Below are 12,986 nucleotides of genomic sequence, written 5' to 3' on the forward strand. Positions count from 1 at the left end.
GGCTTGTCTGGGCCCTGCTGCTAAGCTTGTGGCTGGTTTCACCTCAGGGCTGAGGTGGGAGACATTAACAGAAAAGATATCTGAGCTGCTGGTGCAACAGTTTGGCAAAGAAGAAGATTGGAGCTGTTGCAAGCCTTGCATTACTGAAATGGTGTGCAGTCTCAGGCAACAGAAGTGGCTACACTGAGAGTTACTTCCTCACCAGCACATCACCAGGTGTCCACTGGGAACCCAGCGCATCTTCAGCCGATCGCCGCATTAGATTATGTGCACCTGCAACACTCCCCCAGCATGCAAAGCTTTTTCTAGCATGACGTGAAACCTGACACCTGGCACTGCAAGCAGTATTACTGGCACAGAGCCTAATAATGTGGCCTTCAGCCTCCCGCAGCTCTGCAGCAGGGATCCCCGCTGTGTTTAACCCAACAGGTTTCCCACAAAGTGGGGGAGGGTCAGGTTCCAGTGCATCAATGGGAGGTCTGAGTGGGCGGGGTTGTTTGGGGGTAGTTATACCTTCCTACCGGTGGCTCCGCCCACTCTACGATGCAGGGGACATAAAGGAGGAAGAGAGGCAGCAGAGCGACAGTTTCTGTTAGGAGACCACCGAAAGCCACCCCAACAGCACAACGATGACGTCCATAGCAGGCAAAGTGGCGCAGGAGCAGGCCCGCACCAGTGGGGTCGGCACCAATGACATGGCCCTGAAGTTCGGTGACCAGGACTACGAGTCACTGAGGAGCCACTGTCTGCAGCAGGGCAAGCTGTTCGAGGATGATCTCTTCCCAGCTGGGTCCCGGGCTCTGGGCTACCAAGAGCTGGGGCCACTATCCCCTAAGACCCAGAATGTGGTGTGGAAGAGGCCGAAGGTAAGGAGAAGCGAGGTTCTCTCAGAGCCTGCGAGGTTATCATCTGCCTCACTTGCACTTCGCTCTGAACAGCATTTGCTGTGTGGAGAGCAGCTGCAGAATCTGATTTGCTACTTTCTTAGTTTGTTCAGCGTTTCTTCAGTGTCCAGCAAACGAAAAGCCTAAGATTTGTTTTTTTGTCTGTATATCTTAAAATTCATAGCCTTTGGGTATTGATGAGAAATCCACTTCTCTCTTCCCCAAACAAGGGTGTGGTCGTCCATTATCTCCATACCCTATCTGTCTCAGGGGTGAAGCTCCAACCATATGGAAAGCTGTATATTTCTGTAGCAGAAATATCGGAAATTCTGTTTTAGCTGCTGAGATTCAGAACATTTTTTCTCATTTCAATGGGAGCTGGAATCTGAATTAGTTAATGTGCCAGTTTCTGATATTGTTGATAGATGTAAATGAAATTGAATTGCAACTAGTTACTATTGAATGTGTATTTCTGATATACACATTATAAAAAATTTGAATTGAAGTTTTGATATTCTTTATAAATTAAGCTAAAATGGCTTGCGATGCCCCCCCAGCCACCAACACCCATGGCGGATGCATGGTGCCTTTCCACGTTCCGTGTGACTCTGTTTGCTGGGTGAATCTGTGTCACATTCCTGCAGCTGGCCCTGTCTTGTCTTAGGGCTACAAAATAATTACCTTTGATTTCTGTGTCACCTCCTCAACATCAGTATTTAACCATTTGCAGATGCTCTACATCTCGGCTATAAACTATGAGCACACTGTAAACCAAAAACCACAACACACGCACACACACATATATAAAGTGGAGGTGCTATTAGCCATCAAAAGGTGTGTGTGTGACTGTGTGTATATATATATATACGGACAACAAATCTGATACCTGATACTGGTGGCAAAACTGAACCGGCCAGGCCAACCTGATCACTGTCATGTGACCGTATCATCAGCCAGTATGAAACCGAAACAGCGTAAAAGTACAGTCATTACTTTTTACGGAGCAGTGGTTGCACCCTGGGATGCTGTTTTGTCCTCTCTGCTGGCCGAATCTCTACCCAAAATGGCCAAAATAAATCCTGAATGTAAAGAACCTGCACCTTTGTTTGGCAGGAATTGCATATGAATCTGCGAATGACTTACAATCTAATGTATGAAGCCAAGGAGTAATACATGTAAGAAGGGAAGTTTCCTGGATTCTCTTTGTTATTGTTAACCCTTCCAGGGGAGATGATAAATCGCTCCTGGGTCTTATCAGTCCTCGCTGCTCCACCATAATCCTCCGCTCCCATTGTCATTATTTATTCTCCTCTGTGGGTCTAGGAACACGTCTGGTCCATAGGTGTGTTGGGTGACTTCAGAATTCTGGGGCTCTTGCTATACAGGGTCCAGCTACTTACTCTGTCAAAGAATATTCAGCACCGTGCGTCAGCATCTCTGACTCTTGCCATCCTGGTGTTTGATCTTTGCAGGAGTTGTGCCCAAATCCACGTTTCATCATCGATGGAGCAACGAGGACAGACATCTGTCAGGGAATCCTGGGTGAGTTCTCAGGATTGTCAAAGTATGGCGACAAGGATGGGGTGAGAATGTCCAGCAGCCTGACTGTTTCAGTAGAAAATCAACATCACGGTTTCTATTCGGTTGCTTTTAATTGAAATACATATCTGCATCTGCTGTGATATTTTCATACCGGTTTGGCTGATCTAAAGCGCACTGAAGGACCAGTAGGTTGGGTGACTGAGAGGGATTTACCTCTCATTAACGTTAATGTACTTTGCTTCACTGGATGTTAAACAACCTTCTTCCTCGTTACTATTAATAATTTATCCTTCTTTGGTTAATGGTTAAAAAACATTGGATGTTAGAAATGAAATGAGTGTAATAGCAGAAAAATATTTTTACATTTTTTGCCCATATTGTTGAAGCAATGGAGACTGGAGGAGAGGTTAAGTTTTTTTAAAACTTAAATTTAGTAGAGAATCTTCTTAGTTGGAGTTTTACTCCTAATGCTCGCTACAGACACAAAACAGGAACATCTAACCACTGTGTAGCGTGTACGAATTGATAGTTGTGTATTGAACATTAATATTTCATCTGGTTTTTTTGTTGTCAAACAAAACCCTGTTTTACAGGGACACAGTGAAAATGGCGGTATGGCTGCCACCTGTCTCCTATACGGCATGTTTGACAGGGTTTATTACTTATGATATAAAGCACACTTTGTACAGTACAAAGAAAACATTTCTATAGGATATTTCCCTACTGCTGTATTTCTGTTATTCACTAATTTAATACTGATGCATTTGCCCAAAGATATATAAATAGCTGAGCATTCTCCCGGGCAGCTTCCTCAAAAGACAAAACAGGATCTGAAATGATGGTCTAACAACAGGAACAAACCTCCCCTAGCTGAGTGGGATTAATGAGCAGAGTGCACGAAAACAAAAAAGACTGTAATGCGGACCAACCAATCGCCGTGGAGCCGCAGATCAGCTGACCACGCGAGGAAGCAAGGGATCCGCTTCTCAGCCTCGAAGGGTGGCGGCCTGTGTCAGTCTGCAGCAACGATTATACTTAAATACAAAAACAGAACAATTTAAGGATCTCCAGAATCACTGAATTGCACCCTCTTGCTTCACAAGCATTGCCCTGTCTGCAGTTCACGCTATAATGTACACAAACAATGTAACGCTGTTATTTGAAAAGGCCTTTGTGACGTTGTGACGGTTGCTAGGCTTTTTTTTGTCATATGTGCTTAACAGAAAAACAGATTAGGGTCCAGGCACACTTAGGTTCCAGGTACACTTAGGTTCCAGGCACACTTAGGTTCCAGGCACACTTAGGTTCCAGGCACACTTAGGTTCCATGCACACTTAGGTTCCAGGTACACTTAGGTTCCAGGTACACTTAGGTTCCAGACACACTTAGGTTCCAGGTACACACCAGTGCCATTGTGTTAGAGTGACAGCAAAAGGTAAAAATACTACTTTTGCTTCTGTGCTGGAGTATTTTTTTTTACTTTCCTGTTCTTCTTCTTGTTGGCTGACCTGGAATCCCCAGTTGTTTGATAACATCTGTGTGGTTATTATTTATAACAGCAGTATTTTTTAATGTGGAAATTGGCGCCCCCTATAGGACATTTTGAATGAGACAGTAGTCAGAATGGAATGGTTGATGTGCAAGTAGCAATTATATACGTACCTTCACTTTGCATTCATTCATCATCCTTTGGTATGACATTCTTTGTACAGGAAATCTGCCCACTGTTAAACTCCCACATTTACATCACCAAATACCGATGTCTTGACGACCTCCATCAGGTGACTGCTGGTTGCTGGCGGCCATTGCTTCCCTGACTCTAGACGAGGATATCCTGGCCCGCGTGGTCCCCCAAGGGCAAAACTTTCAGGAGAATTATGCTGGGATCTTTCACTTCCAGGTTAGCATCAGGACTTTATGGCTGAGCATTTTATCTGCTGCCCAGACTACTTTGCGTCATCTTTGCAGCTACATTGTCTCATTGACCTGCGTCTGTCAAGGAAATCAGGTTCACAGTTCTTTCCGCTGTTCTGATCACCAGTTCTGGCAGTATGGGGTGTGGGTGGACGTGGTGGTCGACGACCGGCTACCCACCAAAAACGGACAGCTGGTGTTCGTCCACTCGCCTGATAGCACGGAGTTCTGGAGCGCCCTGCTGGAGAAGGCCTACGCCAAGTGAGTAGGAACCTCAAGCAGGAATTTCATGGTGGAAAATCCAAACTACCAGCAGTGACACCTATGAACAAACAGAATGGGGGGCAGGGTTAAGATCATGACCCTAGAGAGGTGAGCTTCATGAAATCTAGGCTCCGTGCTAACAAAAGAGAACCTGACAACATGGAGGAGGTGTTGCAACCTCAGGAATACAGGTCTGAACCACACCCAAGGCCCACAGTCAGTTGATTCCGGCTTTGCATATGGAAATAAGATATTGTATGACTGAAGCTTCGTTGAGGTAAAAAAAAATCCCCTACTCTAGCTTCAATTCCAGAACGTCCAGACATATTCACAGTTGTGTTCAGTGCATTTGATTTGTCCAAGCAAGCGTGTTCTTAGAGCTAAATGTCTCTTTGCAGGGTTTGCTATTTTTTCAGTGTTTTTTTCTTTGCAGGCTGAATGGATGCTACGAGGCGCTGTCTGGGGGAAACACTACTGAAGGCTTTGAGGACTTCACTGGAGGGATAACGGAATCCTATAAGTTGAAGAAAGCTCCTCCTCAACTCTTCAGTATCATCCAGAGAGCCCTAAAGCTTGAATCACTCATGGGTGCCTCCATCGAGGTAAATGCAAATTACTCTTTTATTTAAATTTTTTTGCACTGGCATCCTACCCAGGGTATCCTTTTGCATCATCTCCGGGGTCTGAATGACCACGTTCCAAATAAGATGGTTAACTCAGTGGATGAATGTCTCTCTAAATTGACCATAGTGTCCAGAGTGTGCCTTGTGCCCTGTTACCAGTGGTTGGCTCTAGGGTCCCATGAACTGGATAAGCAGTGCTGGAGAATGGATGGATGGGGAATGAGACAAGTGCATTCTGGGCAATATGAAAATGAGGCGAACTGCTCTTGTTCAGCTCAGCACCCCAGACCCCGATCTTGCTTTTATGCTTCTCACGTGAGGCTGTGATTTTGCACAGATTACCAACGCCTATGACCTAGAAGCTAAGACAGCCCTCCAGCTGGTAAAAGGACACGCATATTCTATCACGGGTGCTGAGGAGGTAAGGCAGCTATCAGCATCCTTCACATGAGTTTGGGAGTTTTATTTGCCAAGTCGGATGTTTAATGTAGTGCATAAAATCTGATGGAAAAGAATATTTACGTCAAGATTTAAGATTTTAAGATTTTAAGCCTTTGCCTGTGGTGTCCAATCCAAACGTCAGGTGCACATACAAGGCCGCAGCATCCAGCTGTTGCGGCTCCGGAACCCCTGGGGTGAGGTAGAATGGACTGGCCCTTGGAGTGACAGGTGAGAGCATGGATGTCAGTGTCCCAACGGGCCACGTTTGTAATCAAAAAGTAGCAAGCAAGTCAAAGATGGATGTTTCAACTACCAGATCGGGGGAGTGGGACAAGATCGATCCGAGCGAAAAAGCCAGGCTGAGGAACGCTGCTGAAGACGGGGAGTTCTGGTGAGCTTTCGTCTCAGCAGAGTTTGATCTTCGGCTGGAGAAAACTGTAGAATGGTGCAATGTCATGTTGGAGGTAGTTTCAGCATGGCGAGGTCACCTGGTCAGTTTCCACCCAAGACAAATAACGCCAACACAGATCGTATTTATATACAGTCATGGTCCACTGATCATTGAATTGAAGAACAATTAAAATGTCTTAATGACAGTGTCTATGGGCTTTGTCTGTTCCTCTTCTTAGGATGGCCTACACTGACTTCATCCAGCAATTCACGGACTTGGACGTATGTAACCTCACCCCAGACACTCTGACCAGTAACAAGTTGGGCTCGTGGAACTACTATGAGTTCAATGGCCAGTGGAGGGTTGGCTCCACTGCTGGGGGCTGCCTGAATAATCGATGTAGGTGCTGATCAACCTTCCATGTGACCCAAGTCTTGTTCCATTTCCTGTCTTATGAATGGTTATACTGCAGTTTATACCTTAATCCAATTGGTTGTCACATAGTCCAGAGGGTAGCGTTGATAGGGAGCAGCAATATTTGAAGCTGATAATGGAAGCTGGTGAATACTGAGCTCTCTGCTGCCCCCTGCAGCCACCTTCGCATCCAACCCCCAGTTCGCCATCAAGCTGGAGGAAGTGGACGACGAGCCCTTTGACGGGAAGCACGGCTGCTCCTTCCTGGTCGGCCTCATGCAGAAAGACGTCCGTAAGACTCGCAGACTTGGCCAGGATCTCAACACCATCGGCTTCTGCATATATGAGGTGCAGACATTGCCTGCTCATATCAAACGCACCACGAACGACAAACGTAGTTTGTATAAGTCTGTATAAGTCTGTCTAAAACAAAGATCTTTCTTCTTTTCAGGTTCCTTCAGAGGTATGTGCAAGCTCCTTTGCCTTTCTGTGTGAGGGTTCCTTTCATGACATCAGAGTCCAGGTAGCACCTTGGCGACGCTGACTGGAGCTTCCTGCTCCCCTTGCTCTTCCCGTCCCGCAGTTCCAGGGCTGCACCGACGTCCACCTGGGCCCCAAGGTGCTCCTGCAGTGCCGGCCCGTGGCCAACAGCAGCACCTTCATCAATTCTCGTGAGATCTGCGACCGCTTTCACCTTCCACCAGGCGAGTACGTCATCATCCCCTCCACCTTTGAGCCTCACAAGCGTGGCAGCTTCCTGTTGCGAGTCTTCACTGAGAAGCAAGCGAGCACCAGGTGGGCATAAAGACTCTTTTAAAATACTGCCATTGCGTATCGTAAACACATTAGACACCAAAGACACGAGACCTTTATTACATTAATAAATATATCTTGGTCAGGTTCTTGCTGCGCCTAAATATATGCATTTCATAGGAGCTTCATTTCAATTTAAAAGTTAACATATAATGTATAAGACTTAATCAAGATTGGGGGTCAACACCGGGGCGATGATCCCTTCTTCAGATAAACAATAAGGTTTTCAAGAGCTGTTTTTTTTGTCCCAACAAACTGTGCTATAACTGTCATAACATGTATAGCATGTAGCGAACTTTGGCAAGGACCAGATTGGGAAACACTCCTTCCCATGATGAGACCCTCATAATGAAGTTTTCAAGATCTCTGCATCTGACTGTTTTAGCCAATGATATTATGTTTTGTTTTTGTTGCAGACCAATGGCAGCAGGTCTGAGCATGAATGTAGTCCAGGTAAGTCAAAGTATTAGTTTCTCCCGGATGCTGACACTGTAATACTTAAAGAAAAACAAATAAATGAATATATAAACAGGGATGAACATAACTTGTACATAAGTACACATTCATCTTTTAAAATGATACATGCGACAATCGATTGTTTGTAAAAGCACAAATGCGTACTTATATTATGTCCATTTGCGCTGCTGACAGGAAAATAGCTTGCATTTTAACCGCAAATGAAGTAGAGTTAGCATATAAAGATTAAAATGCATCATGTTTTGTTTCCATATCAGCGCAAATTTAGATGTACTTCTGAAAAATCTGCTAGATCGGGCACTTTGAATGAAACATATTGAAGCATACATTGATACATATTCTAAAATAGACAAAGACGCCAAAACTGTTAAATATGCAAGTCTTCTTAAATGCTTTACAGAATAAAATTTCAAAAGATGACATGGATCCCCAGTTCAAACAGTTGTTCAAGGAAATTTCAGGAAATGTAAGTTTTTCATCTTGCGTCCTGATAAAGAATTTACCGTCTTTTGGTAATTGGCCATTGCGAAGTATTTCTGGTTTGCTTATTATTTAGATAAAAAATTATTATTGTTGCTGAACACATCTTACTAGAGCTGCTAACAAAGCCATTAAATTTGGTTTCTGCGTAAACTATAATTTGCTGCCATGACAGTTGTCTAGAATGTTGACTATTAATCAATCATTTAAAACATATTTTTAAATGGCTTACAGTCTTTTTGCTGACCTAAGAATCACTGCAATCCACCCAAACAGGATTCTGAGCTGTCAGCGGCCGAGCTGCTGCAAGTTTTGAACCACGTCTTGTCAAAAAGTGAGTTATGAGCTACCAGAGGTTACTAGTGGTATCGCAATATGAACACAGTCCACGCCTCAGTCAGTACCACACTTCCATTTGAATTTCCTGGTCACACCCTGGTTAGACTGTCGTCCCAGCAGAACTTGTGGCTTTTTCAGAAACAAGCATCCCGTCAGAAGGCGTCACACTGGAGACTTGTCGTAGCGTTATCAATCTCCTGGATGTATCCTTTTGGTCACCTGAATTATCATCATCTGCAGAGTATGTTAACATTTGCCCAAATAAACACCCCCCCCCAACACAGTCCTGTCTGTGGTAGATAGATAGACAGACAGCTTTAATGATCCTGTTCTGACCAATTAGAAAATAAGAACATTTGCTAGTCAGCTGAAAACAAGAATCATGCATCTCTGTTTGTACTGAAATAAAAGCTGCATTTATCCACACCGATTTAGTTCCAAGCAAGCGGTGCAACCTTGACCTTCTGAAATCAGAAAGATGGAAATGGGAAGCTGAGTCTAACCGAGTTCCATGTTCTCTGGATGAAGATCCAGCAGTATCAGGTCCGGTATCATAGATGGAGCGATGTCCCTCACCACAGTGCAGCACTCAAAGCACCCAGACTGACCTCTCACGTTTCCTCACCGTCTTGTCTGTCATGTGTCGATCCTCCAGAAAATCTTCCGCAGCGCTGATGTCGACAACTCCGGTGCCATTAACAGCCACGAGATGAGAGAGGCTCTGTCCCAAGCAGGTACAATGAGCCAGACCCCGAAAGCCATCTGCTCATCTGAACCGCATTTACAGCAATATCGGATATTTAGAGACAATACCGTCAGACAGCACCACATGGTTACCAAAGAATAAGAGCGAACAAACGTCTGCAACGCACAAAAGATATGATCTTTCTTTACATAAAACGTCATGGCAGCAAAATTAATCAACTTCCTTTGAAATTTTCACTTCATTCTCAACCAAAGTATTTTTGGTATATTGCCATTATTATTGCATTGCAGTTTCATCTTTGGTGCATGCTTTAAGAAGGTATGTTTGCTTGACATGCAGGGATCTCTCTTAGATTCACTGTGACCGTGGTGAGTGATGCTGTAGTGAAACTGCAGGATGTAATGTGCTGTGGTTTTGCAGGTTTCCAGGTGAACAACGCTGTGATTCAGGTCATTGTGAGTCGCTATGCCAATTCAGAGTCTTCAGTCGACTTTGACAGCTTCCTGAGTGTCATGATTCGAGTTGAGATGCTCTTCAGTGAGTTTCTCACTTTTTAGATCCAATGTTTTTTTTTTTTTTTTTTTAACAAATATGATAATGATCCAACGAGACCTAGTTAATGTCCACCTGTATTCATTTGGTTCGTATTTCACCCCATCCAGGAATGTTCGAAAAGCTTGACGTGAATAAATCTGGGAAGATTGAACTGGACATATCACAGGCGAGTTTAATTTTAAGCGGCCCTCTGCATATAGAAGTTGTAATAAGTGGCCGCAAAATTACAATTCAAATTTTGTCTTCCCTTCTATTTGCAGTGGTTTTGTGTGGCTATGAATTAAACTCCAGATCAGAGGAAGGTGTCGAATCTGCAGTCGCCAGGAGATGCAACTGGGAAAATGGTGCAAGTTGAGAGTTCAAAGTTTGAGAAAAGATAAGATACAAGGAAAGTCAGGTTATAATTTTTGTAACAGGTTCCGTTCAGGTTTACTATATTGGAAATGGGGTTTTCCTTTCACAAAATGACTTATTAATCTAGTTTTATGTGTGGGACGGTAGCTTTTATTGTATTGTTTATCACATCATTAGGGTGTTTGGCAGAGTATATATATCCTACAGCTTTTATTTAGCTTTTCCTTGTCATAATAGGTGACCTTTATAACAGTTAAGCCACCATTTTGTACAGCTTAACTGATCCTATATATGGTCTATTAAAGAAAATAACCTGACATATATCGTGTGCTGCATGTGGAATGGCTGTTATTAATAATAAAAGGACATTTAAAATGTTTTGGCTCATGTTCTTAATAATAAAATATCATCTGCACCTGGAACAATACATGACACCCATGGTTAAGTGGGTGCCCCGTATATGCAGTGCAAAAAATATATCCTTTCTAAAGATTTCTAAAGCTGTTTTGCCTGCAAATAATGCAGCATTTCCCTAGTAAGACTGAAAATGTCAAGTGCCTGTTTTGAGACACATGGTGTTTAGTTAGGTCTGGCTTCTGGCTTTGCATATAGAGTGGACACAAAGATAAATACTATTTTTAATTATTTCAGTGCATCAAAGATTTTTTTAGATCATTGCCAGGGGTAGTTCAGGGGGCGAGGGGGGCAGTGCCCCCCCATGACAACATGCATGCCCCCTCTAAATAAATGCTACTTGGTTTCGAAATAAATGTATTATTATAATTACTCAGAGGTGGAGATTTCAGGTCCAGAGAGTACAAATCCAGACCAAGATTCAACCAACCAGTTGAGTATAATGAGTCACAGTCACAGTGCTCAACAGGTTGGTTGAAACTAAATCTTGGTCTGGATTTGTACTCTCTGGACCTGAAATCTCCACCTTTGTAATTACTATTATTCAGAGTTGGGTAATTGAGGTCCAGAGAGTAAAGACCAGACCGGGATTTTGTTTTAACCAACCAGTTCAGTACTCTGTGACTGTGACTCATTATACTCAGCTGGTTGGTATTACTTACGTTTATAAATGTGTGCTAAAACTGGGTGTGCTTGGAACAAGCGAAACACAAACGTAAACACATTTTCTTGAAGGACAATGCGGGTGGTCGAGTCGCTTCAGTTTGTTAAAAGCAAATTTAACAGTAGAAACAAAAAAGCTTGTGGAAGCAAGACAGTCTAAACAAGAAATCAGAGTAAGTTACATACTTGTGAAAACTGTACAATGTGACTGAAAAGCACTGCATAAAGAACATCGGCTTACAAAATTGTCTTCTGCTTCTGAATGCACACAATGAAATGTAAATAAATCTTGGAGGACAATAATGTCAATGGCATCTGCCCCCCCCCCCAATAGAACAACTGACTCCAGTCTGCCTGCCCCTCCAGTTGAAATGGTCTAAAACAGCCAATGAGTGCTGACATATATATTTCTACTGCAAGGTATTTTTTGCTAGCAGTATTTTGAACAAGGTGAAGTCAAACAATAAAATTCACAAAAATAATTACTGGTTGCATAATTTTTCTGGCTGCCGACACGACTTCTGATCCTCAAAGTAGCTATTAAACTTGGCGTGTGTTGAAAATCCAGTTCTCAATACTGTATAAATTCACAATGGGCAGCCGGATAGGTTCTGTCATCTTCCACCCACACCTGAACTGGAAAGTGACAATTATAGTGTGACAAATCGGTGACGTATATGAGTAAAATGTCAAACAAACCATAAAGAGCATGTAATCCCCGTCAAAGAGACGAAGATAAATGATTGCAAAAGGTTAGAACAGCAACATACAGTGAAATCTGCGATTGGTGGCACCTCATCCTGGCTCGTTCCCTGCCTTGTGCCCTTAACCTCCAGGATTGGTGCCGGACCTGTCATCCTGTACAGGACAAGCGGATATCAATGGATGCATGAATTCACTGGGCGAGTCTGAGCAGGAATGCATGATCCATAATAACCAGCCCAGTTTCTCCTCTGCACCAGAATGTACACTTTGCACTGCCAGAGATATTAGAATCACTTACACCAGTATAGATCTGAGCTTGTAATTATGAACGTTGACCAGAAGATGGCAGCACCTTTCTTAATCTCTGCCATTGTAATGCCATGAACTCTATGCCTGAAGATGCTTCAGAATCATCTGTGGCAGGCCTATTAAACTAAGGCAGCTTTGGGTTAAGCCTGCAGTTACAGTCAGCCATGTGACACGGAGTTCAGGAAACCGGAACCCCACCCTGCAGGTGCAAGGTGCTGCAATGCTGCCCATGCGGCCAGAAGAGTGGACATATGACCAAAACCATCCTTGGAGGCTCTCATAGGCTGTTCCCAGAACAGCCAATGGCATTTTATATTATATGTTGACTAATGAGTCAGTGCATGAATCAGAGACTGTCAGGGTGATGATTCAGTGTAGTCAGATTTCTGCAATGAACCTGGTTGGTTTCCATAAAAGATAATGGGCAGTTCAAACTGTAACACTTCTCCGGCACACCCATCATACACGTGCCCCCTCCCTCAACACAGTCCTGCCATATTCCACCAATAGCACAGCCAGTTCAGCTTATCTGTCCTTAATTACCCACAATGGGTGAGAAGCAGTGCCAGTCAACCCACCGGGTGACATAGGAGGCCGGCCAGGGCACCAACTTAGCCAGCTGATTTCGCGAGTGGGGTGTCGCCGGGCCCTGCATGCTTCTTGCACTTGTGAAGGTTGCCGGGGGGGGGGGGGGGGGG

General features: G+C 43.9%; 1 protein-coding gene across 1 annotated transcript; it reads left to right on the forward strand.

The window, feature by feature from the left end:
• The first annotated feature begins 549 nt into the window (after positions 1-549).
• LOC125738811 (calpain-2 catalytic subunit-like) lies at positions 550-10,514 on the forward strand. Its single transcript, XM_049008177.1, has 20 exons — positions 550-866; positions 2,357-2,426; positions 4,208-4,326; positions 4,468-4,601; positions 5,038-5,206; positions 5,565-5,648; positions 5,811-5,896; positions 5,985-6,059; positions 6,298-6,458; positions 6,652-6,821; positions 7,024-7,268; positions 7,703-7,739; positions 8,164-8,229; positions 8,520-8,577; positions 8,721-8,785; positions 9,057-9,125; positions 9,238-9,316; positions 9,709-9,825; positions 9,951-10,009; positions 10,104-10,514. Exons 1-20 carry the CDS (start codon positions 630-632, stop codon positions 10,125-10,127), a joined length of 2,124 nt encoding a protein of 707 aa, XP_048864134.1. The 5' UTR covers positions 550-629; the 3' UTR covers positions 10,128-10,514.
• The last annotated feature ends 2,472 nt before the right edge of the window (positions 10,515-12,986 follow it).

Source organism: Brienomyrus brachyistius, chromosome 3, assembly GCF_023856365.1.
Source record: "Brienomyrus brachyistius isolate T26 chromosome 3, BBRACH_0.4, whole genome shotgun sequence".
NCBI lineage: Eukaryota > Metazoa > Chordata > Actinopteri > Osteoglossiformes > Mormyridae > Brienomyrus > Brienomyrus brachyistius.